This window comes from Pagrus pagrus, assembly GCF_965226575.1.
Source record: "Pagrus pagrus genome assembly, chromosome: 16".
Lineage (NCBI taxonomy): Eukaryota > Metazoa > Chordata > Actinopteri > Spariformes > Sparidae > Pagrus > Pagrus pagrus.
The window spans coordinates 27,846,277-27,865,863 of NC_140200.1; the positions used below are offsets into that span (position 1 = coordinate 27,846,277).

The 19,587-nt window shown below is 40.3% G+C and overlaps 2 protein-coding genes across 2 annotated transcripts in view; one reads left to right on the forward strand and one right to left on the reverse strand.

The window, feature by feature from the left end:
• nt5dc1 (5'-nucleotidase domain containing 1) overlaps positions 1 to 19,230 on the reverse strand; it is a 76,546-nt gene extending 57,316 nt beyond the window's left edge. Inside the window, exons 1-6 of the mRNA XM_084377984.1 lie at positions 18,826 to 19,230; positions 14,786 to 14,877; positions 13,924 to 13,995; positions 13,678 to 13,787; positions 13,347 to 13,426; positions 13,178 to 13,259 (exon numbers count right to left, since the gene is read on the reverse strand). Coding sequence (XP_084234110.1) covers positions 13,178 to 13,259; positions 13,347 to 13,426; positions 13,678 to 13,787; positions 13,924 to 13,995; positions 14,786 to 14,877; positions 18,826 to 18,918 — 529 coding nt within the window. The 5' untranslated portion in view covers positions 18,919 to 19,230. The remainder of the gene's footprint in view (positions 1 to 13,177; positions 13,260 to 13,346; positions 13,427 to 13,677; positions 13,788 to 13,923; positions 13,996 to 14,785; positions 14,878 to 18,825) is intronic.
• Positions 6,799 to 13,091, forward strand: col10a1b (collagen, type X, alpha 1b). Its single transcript, XM_084377983.1, has 3 exons — positions 6,799 to 6,910; positions 7,516 to 7,648; positions 10,620 to 13,091. Exons 2-3 carry the CDS (start codon positions 7,531 to 7,533, stop codon positions 12,482 to 12,484), a joined length of 1,983 nt encoding a protein of 660 aa, XP_084234109.1. The 5' UTR covers positions 6,799 to 6,910; positions 7,516 to 7,530; the 3' UTR covers positions 12,485 to 13,091.
• Positions 19,231 to 19,587: the final 357 nt, after the last annotated feature.

Sequence of the window (19,587 nt, forward strand, 5' to 3'; positions counted from 1 at the left end):
TCTGATGCAACAGACACAACAGGAGTGTAAGAGAGTATGAAGTTTTCTGTGTAGAAACCAAAGAAGTAGATGGTAAAAGGTGTATGTCAACTGTTTATGGAAGGAGTGGGATCTAGAATCTAGAATATAATACATCTAGAATACAATGTTACATACTGTAAATTTGTTACCAATCGTGGAGCAGGCCAACTTGGATTCACAGCATACATTTAATAATTTTTCTGTTCTTCTTTACCCCCACAACATTTCCTTTTCCTTTTCCTCACCACATCCATTTACTGAAATTCATTCAGCATTAATTAAACTACATGAAGATGTGCAGGTATTTGTAATCATTCATATGTTGTTGTAGCTAAAGCATTTTAGCCAGCAAGCTAACACAGGCAATGTTAGCTATCCAACCCTAATTAGAAGTTCACTGACACCATGAGTTTACTTACACCATGACTGTCTGAAATCTCTTCTTTGTTCACATTCACTACTCTATATACAGTTTAATGTAAACTCAACAGTTTTCTTGATAGTAAATTAAGATTTCTGATATTTGAAATTGTGTTGTGGAGTGCCATTTAATTCAGCATAGTTACATGTTTCCTGTAATAACAGGCAGTTAAGGAGCACCTTGGGGCTGAGTCAGTAAATAGGATGAACTTAGCTGCATGGCTGAACAAGCCAACAGCCTAACGGTATTTACATGTAGGGGCAGTTAGTTAGCAGTTACTTTAGTAACAAAGCTACTGGTATTTGTCCACCAGGAAACTCCATGAATCACATACTGTATATGGCCTCTGTTGTTCTTTAAGGATGCATATTGCCCTGTTCCCGGTGTTGTTGGTAGGCTGTTGGTTAGCTCTAGTTAGCATTTACTTTTGCAAAGTAAAGCTATTTGTCCAGAGTTGACGCAGAGCAGCTGGAGGACAGATGAGGAATGACCAAAAAACATTGTCTTCATAAAATATGATCCAGTTTCATCCAAATCAGTGAATTAAGTCATCAAGTTGTGTTTTTGTACAGTAATCTATGTTTTCCAGGAAATTACTAAACCTACAGTACCGAAACTTTTTTGCCATTGCCTTTTTATTCACAACAGGCGACATAGAATATATGTGCAATATATCATAATGTTTCAAAGACCAAAATATGCAATTGTGTAATAGCATTAAAAATCTTCCTTCCTCAGGTGCTGGGATAGACAGATTGCAACACCATCCTTGTAAAAGCTGCTGATTATAAGCTGGTCTGCAAGGTACAGTAAAAAAAGAAAGTACGGGTCATTATAGCACTTACTCAGCTTTGATTAAAATAATTGGTTTTAAAGTAACCCATTACCTGCTCCTAAAATAAATCCTAAAATGAGAGTACAATCTGATTTGGTAACCAAGAAATTTACCGTCTCTGGCTTTAATTCCTCTTTGACATGAGATCTGCCTTTCCATAATTCCATAATGACTTGGGCAAGATTCTGTCAAGATTAAAAAAAGAAAAGAAAATCCAGAGGGAAGCAGTGAAGGCCTTTGGTTGTTATTCTGAATTACAGCTAGCCTCCAACCATGATTTTTGTCTTTACGTCTCTGTAATTGCAGCTAACATTCAGCCAGGAGGTCCAGCTTCAGTCCTTCCATTCATAAAGCTCTAAGTGCCTCTTAGTGGCACATTTGGTTTATTAAAACGTTAAATCTGAGCCACCGTCACTTCCCAGCTTAAACACTCTATCTTTAACTCCTGCTTTCCACTCTTCCATGCTGGCGGAGGCACATCAGCCTGCAATTATTTCCTCTTTTCTCTCAGGCACCATAGCCCTTAAATATCAGGGACCAAATGGAGACAAGACAGTCCAACAGCAGAAAAATATAAAGCAAGGTGTAAAAAATACAGAGAATAAAATCTGTATTGTAAATCCAAACCAGAAACAAGCATTGGAATTATGTGGTCATCAAGACACACATAAAAACAATTCATGCATGGATTCCTGTAGCTGACGTTACTGCCAAACAGCAGTAGGTGCATTCAGTCGGGTCAGATTAAACATTGGTAAAATCAGAGCAAGCTCACAGACACAGCTATAGGATGGACAAGACGTTTTTACCAATGTGCATGTTAACTGATTGACTAACATCGTTCTGTTCAGACTCTTCATCCTTACACCATGAGTAAAAAATTATTCTAGAGATTAAGAGGTGTTTGAGTTTAACTAATAACTTGAGCTGGCTGACACTGATCCCCTGCGTTTTTTGTGTAGTCTCTAATTGAGCTTGCAGGACAGGAGAACAATGGTCATAAACCCAAGTGGACTGAGTATTTTGTTGTTTGTTAGATTATGGGGCGTACATTCATCAGGCGAACACAAATGTCACTCCACATAAATACTGATGTTTCTCTTAATTGACTAGAGCAAAACTGAGCACTTGTTTGCTAAAACGTTAACCATATCTACTTTATATTATGCTAACAGTATTACAGTTTTGTATTTACAGCCTGCTACATTGGAAGGAAAATAAATTCCTGCAGGAAAATAAATTCCTGAAGGTTTAAGCAATCCTAACCAAATGGAAAACTATGTAAACAACAATGTCCTTACCTTCATACCATAAACAAAAAAATAGCGTGGCCACCTGGGCGTAGTGTTTCCATCACCCATCATCAAACCATGACTACTGCAGGATCATTTGATGTGGGAGTGAATGCTGATTGTACACATTTACATTAAAGAAAGATTTCAGATGCAAGTGTGTAAAGGCCCAGACACAAAAGGCAAACGGTCGGCTGTTGAGCATCTTTCAGGGCCATCAGTGAGTGTCTGTGGCCCTAGTTGGTGCGGTGTGTCCCACATCATTGGAACAACACAGCCCTTGTCGGAGGCTTTTTTGGTAAAATCAGCATGTAGAATCATCGGTGGCTTGTTGGTGAGTGAAATCATTCTGATTGGATGTTCAGGTAAGAGGATCAGTGCACGAAAAGAATGATGGAAAAAAAAGGGAAAGCCCCTTAAAAGCCTGTCACTGTAGTAGCTGTGATTTCGCCCAATTTAGCATGGTTTCTCCTTATATTTCTCCCCTGCCTGCCAGTGCCAATTGCAACTTTAAATCTGACATATTCTTAATTAGAAGCAGCTATATTAGCGAAAATGGTATCAAAAAATGCTGCTAAATCAAACAACGGTTTGTATGTCCGCACAGGGGTATTTCCTTTCACACAGACACAGAACGTACAAGCTTGTTGGCTGCCAGCTGTAGTCTTTGACATGTGTTCAGTGCAGCTTTTTGGATGAGAAACAGGAGAAGTGAGGCAATGCAGCAGTTGACCTTCATCGCAGCTAGTTATATGTTATGATGATGTTATATTGGTACGTCAGGGCCTTTAGTGAAGTTTTTTTTCCTGTGTGAAAGTAGTAAAGGGAGCGTCTGAAAAATTATTGTTTTGGTATTTGTTCCAAAATTCTGGTATCAAATGATCACTGTTATTAAACTATCAAACTACTAACCTAAGTAAAAGAAAAACAAAAGTATCAGTATTATTCAAGTTGAAAATACAGCTCAGTTCAGAAAAACAAAGATCATGTTTGATCTCGTCTCCACAGATGACCAGCGTACAAAATACACACAAATGTGACTTAAGCACATTGTTTGAAGATAATGAGGAAAACAGAGGCTGTGTATGTAGGGGGACAATCCCTGTCAATTACAGAGTTAATTAAAGCCACTGCAGGAGCATTAAGTCACGTCTGGAGTACAGCAGCAGCAAGTTAAGATGTTTGGAGGGGCAAAACAATGGTTACAGCAGACCCTTCCCAGAAATACCACCCACCTTGCCACGTGTCTGAAAACTCTGAGCAGAGCTCAATATCATGCTCTGTCTGTACTACATTCCATACAGTACATCTCCCATCCCAATTACATGTTATGCACTGTGAGTATTTATTGCCATACAGAGCTTACCCAGAATCTAAGTAGCCCTTTACATTAAACCTCACAGTGGACTGATTTAGATGGGAGGCATTAATTCTGACACGCCAAAACAAAACGAAAAAAAATCCCAAATGAATTGAAAAGCAGCCTGCCTCTCTGCGGTCATAGCCACTTTCATGGTGAGATGCAGTGGCATATCTGCAGCTTACAAAGTTGTTAAATGCCGACTCCACCCACACACTACTCTGTCATTTCATTCAAAGAGTTTACCAAAGATGCCCATGGCTCTCTGAGCACTCAGCTGTGGCCACTGTGACGCTGGCAGTTTAAATGATATGGGAGAAGGAAGGAAAAGCTTTTGCAAAACCAGAGATATATTATACAGTGGCTTGGCCAAGCAGGGCTGTTATATACTGGTGATGTGAGGTTGGTGACAATCACAATGTTAAATCCTTCTTGCAATGCAATATACATGATCTCACATTCAGACGTCAAGACTTACTCTCAAGAATTATTCTGTTTTGTTAATATCATTCATGTTTAACAGTTATTTTATCTGTCTCTTGCTCCTAGCCTGTTTCTCTTGTTGCTGTGATGTGGATGTCTCTCCTATAGATCACTACAGTGTCATCTTATTTTGAGACGTTTATCTGCATAAGAAACAGTAGTCTCACCATATAAATAGATTTCTTTTGACCCATTATAACATAGAAATATCTCCAGTGTCTGGAGATACGTTTGACTGAATGTGGGTACTGCAGAATAAATATCAGGTTTTTTAAAAATCTATGCTTTCCAAGGTAATGTGTCCAGCATTGAATATGGTACATATTGAATGTTGGAGGTAACACATTACTGTAATCACATTACATTTGTCTATAAGGCAACTGTTGTTCCCAACTGCAGTAATCACAATACAGTTACCAATCAAACAAATATGTTGTTACTTTCGATACATAAATTCAACAATTATCTGCATATTGGACAGATAGAAAAAAAATCATTAAACATTGTGCAATGAATGCCTGACCTCTCCTGATTTCCAGCAACAGCAACGCTGTGGAGATGCTCTTCAGCCTGGCCAGTGCTGACTTAGGAGGATCAGATGATTTAAGAGACTCTTCCTCATGAGATAACCACTATTCTAGTGATAAACATGTCAAATAAGATGGATTGGTCAACTATAAAGTCATGGTTTGGTGAGCAAGCTACTCGAGTGAGGCAATTAATGTTTGTCCTAGGCTGTTAGGAAGCCACCCTCTGTTATGATGTTTTATATATTAATATTGTTTTATTTTGAGGCCGTTACTGCACACAACATTTTTATTAGTTATTACAGAGCATTAAAGAAACTGTGTCTGTCCTTATTAGAATAGGGCTGATATGTAGGCATATGTATGTTTAACATATTCTTAATGGTAATTACGTGACAGTGCATCTCAGTTGATGTTGTGGAGTAACACAAAAGTAAATTGATGAGAAGTGTAACAAGTTACATTCTACAGAAAGTAACTAAATAAAGAAATGCATTTCTTTTTATAAAAGTAATAACTAATGTCGAATCTATTCCTTTTTTTTGAGTGACTCAACACTGCCCATATTTTATGTATTTGTACTTATTTTACCATTTCAGATGAACATCTGAAACATACACAACAGTACATGTACAGCAATATAAGAACAACTTCATTGTGATATTGATACATATCTTTCTACAAAACTTTAAATTAACAATATCACAATCAATCAAAATCATTATTTTAGTACGATATATGATTTTAGTGAAAGGCGATACACTCCTACATCTCTGAATGCCAGAGAGTTATGTTTCTGTCAAATGTTAACACAGTACTACACTACCTGTTACTTTAGAGCTACTTTTATTATTTGAGTGTATAAAACCCCTTGATGAGAGGATGACATGTATGCACACATTTACAACTGTAAGCCCTCCAGTCCAACTATGGCTTTGTTCCAAGTTCCTCTACTACTGCAACTCAGTGAATCTCAGCTGCAGACTCAGAGGATGAAGCAGATAGCAACTTAGAACCAAAACTCACTCCTGCCTCCTGGTGTCTTAAAAGTGCACTGTGGATCACTGTGGCACACCACACACCAGTTTGTAAAAATCACAGAGACATAAACCTGCCAACTACATGATAGGCTTTATTGTGTGAAATTTCAATCTGAACATAAATCAAGGTGGTGGTAATAATGAACACTACCTGCTCTCTTTCAAACCCAAAAAATCCCCAAACTTCCAGCATCCATTAAAAACTTGGTGGTATTTCATTTTTAACTGAAACTGTCAGAAAATAGCTCTCTGGTGCATGCACTGTATCACAGTCTCACCAGTACAGAGTCTTCAGACTGGAGGAAAATATTGTCAGACTTACACAGTCTTTTTTTCCAGAAAAACATCCTGTCACTGGCCACTTGGTCAATAACCTGATGTTTTTAGCTGTGTTTGTGCAGTTACTAATGCAAATCCAGGCTAAAAATGGGCACCAGGGCAGACTGTTACAATCCTGAGTCATCTGTCAGAAAGTGCAAACACACTTCATAAGGATGTTAACTTCAAGAGCTGCTGTACCACGTGCCACAAATGTATCTCACCCAAGCAAGATCAATCAAGAAACTATCTAATAAAAATGTCACCCAGAGGGAATTGACAGGAATCCCCTCGCTGCTGCTCCACACAGTCAGAGAACCAGATGAAGAGAGAGGAGACAGGGAGGACCGTCACCCTGAAGTGACAGCCCTCCTGAGGACATGGCACCCATCATTAAAGATGACATCAGAGCAGGGAGGGCCTTCCATGCGAGGTAGATCCTCCACGATGCTGGAGCCGTTCTGGGTATAAATACCTTGAGCCCAGTGCCCTGGGAAGCAGCAGCTGCCACTCAGACAGGCAGACTCCGCGACTAAGGATATAACAGTACAGCACCAGGACAGCAGCCTCCAGACCCCCCCACCCACTGTTTCTTGGAGCGTAAACCTTCCCGGTAAGATGTCATTTTTTCTGATTTCAGGATAGTGCACAGAGGATTCCCTGCTGCAGCCTGCCTCTCACTGATGGGAGGATTGCTGGTGGAGCACTGACGGCTGCTGGCATTACAAGTGTAATGAGCCATGTGCTTTGACTAGGTTTACACTTGGAGGGACTTTGTGCCTTTGAGTCTAAAGATTAAGATGTAGAGAGAGAAGAGGCTTGAATGCATTGTCTAAAAACTTTAGGGGGGAAATGCAAGTTTTTGATTTCATAGTAATAAAAATCCTCAGAGGTGTTACAGGTGAATACTTTTTGCAGCAGTTGCTCACCTCAAGAGACCAAAACTGATACAGACTGACTGATTTTTTTTTTTTTTTTTAAATTCAAGTTGATCTTGCTGATTTAGAAATGGTATTCAGTTTTTTTTTGCAGCTATCTCCTCACTCTTACTGTTAGATTAGCTAATGCACCAACCTTCACTTTCACTGTCATGTGTAAGTGAAGTGCAACAGCACAGGTGCCATGAGATTTTCTCATTTGGTCTTTTGGTTGCTGATTGTCACTGGAGAAAAATACAGCAACAATGCTTCCTCTCATGAATGGATTCTGTCTCTGCAGGTTTAGCTTCACAAGATGGACCTGAGGGTAACAAGTGTTCTCCTGGTCCTCCTCGCTTTGGCTGAGGCCACCCCTGAGAGGTACTACCATGTGCCAAAAGTGAGCAAGGCTCCCTACCCTGTCAAGAGTCATGGTGAGTCACAAAAACAATCATGACCATTCTAGTGATGAGGGCATAAGCAGCAATTAACTCAAATACAGATGGTTCAAAATCATCTGGGGGAAATAACTAGGAATAGCAAAGATTCCTGCATCAATTTGTTTAGTATAATAATTCAACTACAACCAAGCCCATTGTTCAGTTTAAATCACTGCAGGCTGCACAGCAAAATGCTATCAGACTGTATCAGTTCCATAAGCCATCTGCTTTAGCTCAACAATTGAAACAAATTTAGACAAATTAAACTGCAAAATAGCACCAGATGACGCACCACGTTGCACTTCTGGCGAAATTTATAGGACATACGCTTCCAGATTTCTAATTAGAACACATGGAAGGGAGCAGGCACACACCAAAGATGTATTAACATTAAGCCATCAATGAACTAGAGTTACAGCCTACAATTTCATATAACTGAGTCATATGACATACTGCTCCTGAAACAACTGGACAATTCGACCAATGTCAAATAAAATTAAGATCGTAACTTTTATATACCTTTTATATGAGATATGACAATTCTCCAATCATAATCGCAAATTGGCAGAGTCAACCACAATCATGAATAACACAGTCCTACAGCATCAACTGCCATCACGGTGCACAATCCCGCAGGCCTGGCACAATTTCTCATTGGCTTAGTGAAGAAGGTTGCAGTCAGACCGGCAGAACTACTGTGAATGTGTATAGCTGTATATAACTGTGAAGTGGGGTATAGCTGTAGAAGAGCACTTGTGCTCTGGATAGATAAAGGTTTCAGAAAGAATCAAAGTAAATCAAAAGTCACTTTTCCATGTATCATAGAATAACCCTAAGCAGCAGTCATGATGTCATTGCAGTGATGTAAAACACTATATTTATATCCCAACTATCATTCAAATTTTTTGTTTGACAGTTGAGAATATATTTCTCCAGTTTTGTTTTTGAAGTGGTTCTGATGTGGTTTGACTATGTGCCTCCACATAAAAATAGAAGAGAAAGTCTACAAGAGCTCAAATCTGACAAATCTCCAAAACAGATGTTACCACGTAGCAGGCATGCCCTGACAAACTGTATTGTGGGATTAAAATCACACCACACGATTAGCATGAAATTGAAAACAAAACAAAGACTACACAGAAACACTCTCAGGAGTTCAAACAGTAAATCTAACAAACAACCCACCGCAAATTTACTGGATCTTAACTCTGTAGCTGAGATAATGAAGTCGGTATTTTTCACGATAGAGGACCATGAGTAAGAGAAGAATTACAGATAAAGACTGCAACTGAGAGGATGTTTATTGAAGGCGAGTTGAGAATGGAGGAATAAAATGAACAAAAGTACTACACAGAATATACGCAGAATACTACTTTGCAGTGGTTCCGGTCCTGGGTCAGCTACTGCGGCCAGTATCATCACCTCCACTTTGTGGTGTTTCTGGCTGCCAAAGAGTCCAGTTCTGGCACAAATATCCCTTGTGAGGTTTCAGGCATGGCTCCATGTGGCTTGAAAATGACAGCCCTGTCAAAACATTTTCTCCTCAAAACACAACAAGTGTTCAAAAAGAGAGGCCAACACTATTGGATTTGATTCTTTGACAGGTGATACTTCTCTTTTGGCAATGATGCATCCAGAATTATGGAATGCAATGGAAAGCAATGTGATAGCAATCTTATCAAAGATGCTCTAACCCTAACAGTTCAAAGATTACTATAATTCCTGAACTCAACTGTTCATTGCTTTTTAAAGTTAAAGCCATGGTAGATCAGAGTTTTTTGTTGCCATTTATTCTTTTAGTTTTTATTCTTTTTATCACTATTCCTATATTCTTAATACAGTTACTGATTTATCATATATAGGTAAATTTGAAAATTTAATATCCAAGATATCCATCTTTCCCCATGACTTTACACAGAAATAGACACATTTAATGTCACATTTGCACTATGCAAATCAGATTTAACTTCTGGCCAAGGCTAGGCACTGAGTTCCTTGGACACTGGCCATAAGTGTTGTTTTTAATTACTTTGACCCCTCATATCCTGTCATCTATCTAATGTAAAACATCAATAAAGGCATTTAAAAAATAAATAATAATAATAATAATAATAATAATAACAAATTTGGAGAAAAAACAATGTCTCCATTGCCATGTGCTGGCTTTATAGGGTAGAATTATTCTCCTTTAAAATAAAAAATAAAAACTGATATTATATACCAGTTTAGCACATTTGTATGCACTAATTTAACCCATAAAACTCTATGCTATATGGCAGGAAATGCAATGAGGTGACGTTGACAACATGCAGACCACTAAATATACATGCAGGGCCATGTCCAATGCAGGAAATTGAAGGGTGCAGTATAGTGCGGGCAAATGAAACTGAAATGCACCAGAGCTGGTGTGTTTGTCCAAAGCCAACAGACATAAGCTTGGTGAGAACATCACCTCAGACCAGTCGTGCTGTGAAGACTAACCTGAGAAAAAAAGGAGTGCTGTCCCCACAACCCGCTCTACAATCATAGGGTGTAGTCTTTTAAGTTAGGTTGTGGTCTTATAGAGAATACCAAAACTTGGGTTATTCAAGGACAAAGGAGAAGGCACAAGGAGATCAAGAATATGGAACAAAATGCTTCAAATTGATGGAATTTCTTGCTCATATACACTCCATTTCTGTTTGTCATTTCCTAAGGGAGAACTAAGGATACTCATGTCTGTATCAATTGTATACTTATATGTATATGTTCTATATCCATCTACAAGACCATGAGGAATACTGTGTAGTACCCTTTTTAAATTAAACCTCATTGTTCAGTACAACACAAAGTTAACTTATAACAACTATAAACATTTAACTGAATAAATTTGATCTGAGGAAAAATACCTGTGACATTGTGATATGTGCTTCGGATGACCTAAATAACACCTTAAAACCTGTGTCTGCATTTATGTATTCCCTAGCTGTTAAAGGCCAAGACGGTCCTCAAGGTCCTCCAGGTCCTCCAGGTGAGCCAGGAGCAATGGGACCAGCTGGACCTCCTGGAAAGAGTGGTACAGGACATCCTGGAGCAAAGGGCCCACCAGGACCTCCTGGGCCCCCTGGCTACTCTCAAGCAGGTAAACCTGGTTCCCCAGGTGGCCCTGGAAAACCAGGCGGCCCTGGTATCCCAGGTGAGAGAGGTGCACCTGGCGCAACTGGCCCAATGGGTGCCAGAGGTGCACCTGGTGCACATGGAACACCTGGACCTGCTGGATTTTCTTCTGTTGGAAAACCTGGACCATCTGGCATCCCTGGGGCAATGGGACCAAGAGGAGAAACTGGTTTGAAGGGACATCCTGGTGTTCCTGGTCTTCCAGGCACCAAAGGAGAGAGAGGTATTGGAGTTCCTGGGGTTCAAGGACCACCAGGCCAAGTTGGACCAATGGGCCCATCTGGTATGCCTGGCAAACCTGGAGTTGGTAAACCTGGTGCCACTGGCTATCCTGGAGAACCAGGCAAGTCTGGCATGCCAGGAAGAGATGGTAGTCCTGGGCCAATGGGTATGCAAGGGCCAAAGGGTCATACAGGGGCTCCAGGCACAGGAGCATCAGGGAAACCAGGCCAGAATGGTACCCCAGGTATGCCTGGACCTATGGGGGCTAAAGGTCCACAAGGCCCTGCAGGTCAGCCAGGCTCCCCTGGCATGCCAGGTGTTGGCAAAACAGGTGAACCTGGTATTCCAGGTAGTAGAGGATCCCCCGGTACTCCAGGAACCACTGGTCAGAAAGGAGAGCCAGGCCCAACTGGTTTTACTGGTCAGCCAGGTGCTGCTGGTCCTATTGGACCAGCTGGTCCACAGGGTGCAAGAGGATTCCAGGGTGAGGCAGGCCCACAAGGACCCAAAGGCGACATTGGTATGGTAGGTGCCCCAGGCCCAAGGGGAACCAAAGGTGAGCAGGGAGCTCAGGGTTTCACTGGAAAACCAGGTACCCCTGGAGCAGTAGGTCCATCAGGAATTCCAGGTCATAATGGTGCTCAGGGTCCAAAGGGTTCACAGGGCCATGCTGGGTCCCCAGGACTCCCAGGTGCCAATGGTGCCCCAGGATTAAAAGGTCACACAGGCCCCTCAGGAGCACCAGGAAAAAGTGGTGAGACTGGAAGGCCAGGACCCATGGGACCAAGTGGACCCCCTGGTGCAGCAGGTTCCCAAGGATTTAAGGGCCATCCAGGTCTTCCAGGCCCACCTGGCCCAGCTGGCTTGACAGCTAAGGGAATATCTGGTCCTCATGGTCCACCTGGAATTCCAGGTGCCAGAGGTCAAGATGGTCTTCCAGGTCCAGCAGGTCCTCCTGGTCAGCCTGGCCCACCAGGAGAGGTGATTTACCACCATGAGAAGAGTATGCCAATCAAGTCCCACGAGGTTGTGATGTCTCATGAGATGATGAAGGCTCCCATGTCCGCCTTCAGTGCTGTGCTGACCAGGGCCTACCCTCCAGCTGCAACCCCTATCCAGTTCAACCAGGTTCTGTACAATGGAGAGCAGCATTACGACGAACACACTGGTGTGTTTACCTGCCAGATTCCAGGCCTCTACTATTTCAGCTATCATATGCATGTCAATGGAGCCAATGCCCTGGTGGCCCTCTACAGAAATGAGGAACCAGTTGTTTTCACCTATGATGAATACAACAAGGGCTTCCTGGATCAAATGTCAGGCAGCACTGTTCTTATGCTGCACGCCGGTGACAGAGTCTATGTCCAGGTCCCTGATGAGGAGAGTAATGGTGTATTTGCAGCAGATAATGTTCACTGCTCTTTCTCTGGGTTCTTGATTGCCTCAACGTGATTTCACAAATCCAAATAAACCTCAAAACCTTACAAAACATTGAACTACTCAGAGAAATAGATAAATGAAAACTCCAAATTGAGATTGTAGATGAAATAAAGAATGGTTGTATTTTTTTGTAAGTTTAACTGCCTCATTCTAATCTTTACAACAAGAAAGCCTTCAATTTGCCAACAAATTATTATTTACACATATAAATATGTCGCACAATTTTAAAATTCATGGTTCAAACTAATCCCTTCCCCCAGTTCACCATGTGTGTGCCTTTGGAATCTTAAGAAACATGAAACTATATTGGAAGATATTTTAAGTGGTGCTTTACAACTGCCTGTAACATTTACAGCATGTCTTTTATTTGTGTTTGTTTTTATTAATGTCTGTTGTTTAACAATTTTCCTGTAATATACATACAAAAGACACACAAAACTGTTGTACTGTTATTAGGAATCTGCACATTCTCACAAGCACTGTGATCAGAAAAACACAGAATGAGAAATTCAAACTGCATTTTCTTTTTCAAAACAACTGTCCCATTGATTATGTTAAGTTATGTACCACTTTCTGACCAAAACACAGAATAAAAGTTCTAGTTTGAAAAGGAAAAATATCTTCTGTGTACTGTGTGTGCGTTTTGTTCTTCTTGAAAGTATGGATCCTTGACAAGAAGATTGAAAATTGGATTAAAAGGCCTACCTTTGAATGCAGATGTGTTGTAATTGTGGTCGATGGCAGCAACCATGTCTTTCCAAAAATCGGAATTCACCTCATTTCCTCGCTATTCACAAAAACATAAAGTTACATTTTACTATGTGATTGTTAAAATCTCAACCACAATATGGTACCATATCTTACCAAATATTACCTTATGCAACATGTCCACAACTCTTCCACAAAGGAGAGCCCCAGGTAGATCAAAGTAGTTGTCATAGAAATAATATTTTGCTGCAAAGACCAGAAAAAATCCAAGATAATACACATTAGCCTACATGAGAGAAAATATCATCGGTGACAAAGATGACTATATACATACACACACACACACACATATATATACATACATATATATATATATATATATATATATATATAAACATATGTATACATAAAGCCCCTTTGAATTGAATTGAATAGAATATACATATATACATATACATATACATATACATATATATATATATATATATATATAATACCAGATCTTGTGAAGGAAGTATTGAGGCTGTTGAAGTGCTTCCACTCCCTTTTTGGACCATAATGTTTGATGATGTCCTCTGTGCTGAGGTCATTGGTTCCATGCGTCGCTCTAATCAAGCAAGAAAAAATACTTTTTTGATAATACCAGTATAAGAGTTCTGTATAAACAATAAAAATATGGCAAAGGAACTGAAGACATGTTTTGGGACACAGATCAAATACATTTCATGCAAGCAAGAGCATACCGCAAGACAGTTCCATCTTCAGCCAGCTTCACAAGGTTTCCATCTTCCAGATCCACCACTAGCCCTTTAAAGCTGGACACAGAATATTATACATACACATATTTTAGCTGACATAAAATGTTAAAATCAGATAAACATTTTTGGCAATGTACTGATTTGCCACCGAACCAAAATTTAGTTAAATTTAGAGTATCTCAATTGTATGACTGTGTGTTCAGTTGAGACAGACTATAAAATAGGTCAGGGATATGTTTGATTTAGTTTCGCTTAGCACAGAGACTGTAAGCAGAAGGAAACTAGTAGCCTACCCCAGCTCCAATAGAACTGAATAAATAAGCCTTTCAAACAACTCCAGAGCTATTTGAACAAGTTTTTCTTTTATGTTACTTTGCCAGGTGATTTAAGCTGTGTGTGGACACTTGGATATATGCAGAACTTCACAGGGTTTGACAACGTATGTTTCAGTTAAATTAGCATTAACTTAAATATATAACATAAAGGGATAGTAAAATGACAAAGACAGACTTCAGCAATGCTTGCATTCTTTCAGATCCTGATGGAGTGACATTGCAGTGTAATGTTTATGTTTTTTTTATTTTGTTGATTGTCCTTTCAGTAACTCTTTTTCTCTTTGGCAACTGTCAAGCATTTGTATTCGGGTTGGGTAAATTGCTCAACTACAATAGTCAACAAAGGAAAGGAGGAAGCATGTTTATCGTGATACAGTGCAGGTTTGTACATTGTCATTCCAAGGCTAGGTTTTAAACCATAAGTATTGGATGAATATAGTCTTAATATCACTAAAGGATAACTAGGTATTCATTTGACCTCTAGCCTGGGGCAACTGCTGCTGCTGACTCACCAGAAATCCCAAGTAGCGGGGGTTAGGTTCAGTAGGTCCTTGTCATAGCCTTTATGCTCCACCAGGTACCTGGCAAAGCTCTCATAGATCAGCTGCAAAACAATAGAGATAACATCACTTACTGCAATGAGCAGCACAATCATGATGCGAAGGACAAATACCATGTGGCATTGAAAGCCAAGAATACAGAATTTTCTTCCAATTAGACAATGCCGGGGTCTGACTTTCCTGATCATTTCCTAATTCGCTAGTTAGGTGTGATTATCGGTGGCATGATGTTTTGATATTTGGAGGCAGCAGAACAAGCAGTACAATCAAAGAATATATATTGACATATTAAAGGAACAGTTCACACAAAATGAAAATTCAGACATGATCTACTCACCGCCATGTCAATGAAAAGATCTTCACAGCATAACGGTGCTGCATTCTCAAATTAAAACTACTGTGCAACTTTCTGACATTGAACATTATGCAGTAAATCATTTACATGGCAGGAGACAACTGTCCATATTTTATAACATGCTCTCAACAGGTTTAAAAGAATACTCAGGCTCTTATTTATCTGCCTGTAAGAATGACCTTCAGATAGACATCACAGTTGAAGAGTGGGAGAAGGCATGCCTCTTGGCTCAAACTCAAACCATAAACACTAGATGCAGATTGTTACAATATAAATGGTTGTTTAGGACATACATTCATAGTAAAAGACAAACCTGAAGAATTATATGAGATGTGGACACCTTTCTACAATTTATGAGTACCTTGACTGCAAATTCATCAGTTAAGACAATGACACCTGCCACTAATACATCCTCTTCAAATTAGGTTATGTATTCTTCCTCTGTATCCGGTTATTACAGCTAGAGCAAGTTTCTATTTTGGGACTAGAGAATACCATTCTATTTATTTCTTTATTTTTGGACTTTTTTCTTACTGCTGAGACTGTTGGGCATAATGCAAGTCTCTGGAAGACCCCAGATGCCAAACTGATTTGAAAAGATGTTATTAACACTCTTTTAAGCTAAAATCTGCTAAGCTAAAAGACCCAATGCACGAGTGGGTGCATGAGCTCGACCATGCATCGAGTGTGTTAATAATGTCTTTTCAAATCAATCTGGGATCTCAGGACTTCTGGAGACTTGGATTACACCAGATGAGTTGTATGGAGCCATTTGTTTTTGTCTGTTTTAAAACTGGTCCCCATCTACTTCTGTTGTTTAGGAGAATGCTGCAACACTGTTTTGCTGAATCTCCAGAAATGTTTTGTGGACTACAGAAGTTCACTCGATTTCCCATCCGAATGGGGGTGAGTAGATACTGACTGAAATTAATTTTTTGAGTGAACTTTTCCTTTAACGTTTTGCCGAAAATTTTTCCTAAAAACTGTCAATTCACACATCCAACAGACACACGGGAATATTAACATTCATTTGGAGGCATGTTTGCATACAACAACTAATTATAGGTCCTGTTCTCACTTTCTTTATAGCTCTTTTTCACTCGTCTTTAACTTCTGAGAAGACCATAGTCTGCAACTTTGTCTGTCTGCTGACCATTTAGTGCTGGGCAGGTAGTTTACAGTGGGCTTATCAGAACTTTGTCACTGAAAACAGCTGCCTAATGTGGCTGAAAATAGAACCAATGAGAACGTATGAGCCGGAAAACGAAAACATTGAGCTAAAACCTAGGAGTTCCATAGGGCTGAGATTAAATACAGAGCAACTAATGAGTGGAAAGTAATCAAACCTTCTACAGTATCTAGGTCTTGAACACATATTGGCTTGTAAGAGAAATCATTTGCATGTGTGCATCTGCATTGGGATAGGTTTAAACAGGTTTACAGGGCAACTGTTTTGTGGGTCCCCTTCCAAGGCTAAGTACTGACTGGATTAGTAGACATACATGTGACATGCATGGGACAACAGAGTGCATACATGAACACCAGGCCTGACAAAGCCATAATGATTTGCTGGGATTCAAAGTCAATCTTTTTTTGTCACTCAGTGCAGGGCCGGCCCCTGGCATAGGCGGTATAGGCAAATGCTATCCATCCATAGGGCGGCACAAATTAGGGAAGAAAGAAAAAACATCAAATTATTAACTTTTAATATTTTTTACTAATACTATTTTAATACTGTTATTTATAAAACTTCACAAAAAAAGTCCACGACAACATAACTACGTAACCCCTAAAATATGCCCTATTTTCTAACTTTCCCGCAGAATCAAACGGCACATCACCCTCCTCTTAATTAGACTTGCCCAGCGCCGTCAACACACTGGAGTTACCTGTGACTGAAACGTGACAACAGACCAGATCCCTCTGGTGCAAGGGGAGAAAAAGAAGAAGAGAAGAGGAGGAAAAACTGGTGTTTCTAGCTTTCTAGAATTTAAAACACAGCTAGAGTTATAGTCAGTTACTCCCACCTTATATGCATTTGGGCATGTTGGAAAGACTATTTAGGTATTTGGGGAGTAACCCACAAAATAATTTTGAGAAACACACTTTGACGTGTACGAACCATTCACTGTCTGCCTCAAGAAATCAGTCATACATTTTAACTGACATCTCAGTCAAGTCAGCCAGTGTTAGCCTGCTTGTAATACGTTAGTCAATTAAAATGCTCACCATTTGTTTTGTTTTGTAATTAATAGCTTCAAACTCTTGCATTTGTTCACTGAATACATGTTTTGTTCAAGATGGAGGTGGAAATACAGGTTATAATCAGTGGTGGAAAGTAACTAAGAAAGCTAAATTTACTCAAGTACTTTACTAAAGCAGAATTTATAGGTACTTACTCTAGCAGCAACAACGGTGTAATGCTGCTTACACACTGATGCTTCAGTATTTATAATCTTATAATGTCATAGATAATCATATGCCAGTCAGACGGGCCAACCCAGTACTTTTACTTTAACTACATTTTGCATCTGATACTTAGGTACTTTTACTTAATCAAAGGATCTGAATAACTCTTCCCCCACTGGCTATAATGTGGCTTAGGTGCTATTATTGGCTGGGTTTCATCAGCAGCAGCTTTATTTCTTAATATAATGTAACACACAGTGGTCACATACTCCTCTTCTCTCTTCAGATGTACTTCCTAAATATTTTGTTCCCACGCCTGCAGATCCTCGGACACCTGCCGACATCTCCACCTCAGCAGCTTCCAGCGATGCAGTAAGTGCTCCTGTCCCCTCCATGTCAGCACAGCTAAGCTCAAACTCATTCAAACCTACCTGAGATCTTCTATAGGGCAAGAACATCTCAGCGGACTTTCCATCATTACAGTAAATCGTGTGGTCTCTCAACAGATGTCTACATTATGCATATTACACTGAGGTTTAGTTAGTTTTTTGGTGCAATAGTCTTATTTATATTTGTAAATCTGTACTAATTTCTTTGATTTTATATTGTTGTGCAATACCTCACTTATATTCTATTCTATTTAATTACAAGCAATAGTTTCTTTAATACTGTGTTATTTCTACAGTACAGAAAATTAAAATAAAGCAATGCGGTGTCTTTGTGAGTGTATGAACATAATTGGTGTGTGATGGAAATTGTCTTAACATGATGGGGCACCAGCTAAAATCTTGCCTAGGGCACCAAATTGGTCAGGGCCGGCTCTGATTCGGTGTCACAGATTCCAGCTGTACACTGAGTCTGCGGTGAGTTTTGCTCCTAATAAAGCTGATGCATTCTGATGTGAGAAGATGCTGTTGCCAATTGGCCTCGAAGAGCATTTACAGACATGTATGACGATCACCGCCGACGTTCAACCTGTGAGTCACGCAGTGACTGCAGCATCAGGAGCATCGCATCATCTCACACACTCTCTCTATGTAAGCAACACCCACTCTGTTAGGCGTTTTCACCAGCATTTATTCATACAAGCGAGACACAAATGACGAGTGATTGTGGAGCGTATTGACGGCTCAGTGCTATTTTTAATCCAGATGTGTTGCGGATCGAAGCGTCACGGCCACCGTATGATTATGTATTGGAGCTAGCTGCACGCGCTACACATACTCACCCTGGAGGTCTCCTTCAGATGGTAGCGGCAGAGCGTGTGGTCCAGGTCGAAGCCGATAATATCACAGTCGGACAGGCTGAAGTATTCGCTCATTGTGGCTGAAGCCGGGGGGGGACAGCAAGGAAAGCGCGCCGGAGCCGAGCGTTACTGTCCACACATTAACTTGTGCACGGCAGCACAACACTACAGATATGTCAATGTCACTGTGTGACGGCGAGGATGGGGCTGCTGTCTGCACACGCGCTGCTCGGTCTTCACGAATGGCACCGTAGAAATAATTCACCGAGCCTGGCGTCCTTCACCCAGATCAATTTTTACTGAACGGTTAACAATAAGTTACCCATGTGGAGGGAGAAGTTCAACTCCCGTGTGCCAGAAGAAGGCGGCAGAGAGGCGGGTGCGGGAGCGTGCAGTGCTTCCGGGTGTGGACCGAAACCGTAATACCTCGTGTATATGCGTAAAATGAATTAGGAAGGCGCATACAAATATGCAAGGCCAGAAGATCACACAACCTTTGAGAGCTTTGTTACAACTCAGGCTCATCATTGACTAGTTTATGGTACCAACATTCAGAAGGCAGACTAGACAACAGGCATAGATGTACAACAAGCACTATTCAGAGGATGGGTACTGGCAACTGCATTTTCCCACAGCTAGCGTTCAATTATTTTCTGCTAATTGTTTTGCTTTTTGGCCACAGGCTGGATTTGAACCGTCTCTGTACATTGAGCACATGTTCTACCAACTGAGCTACCTGGATGT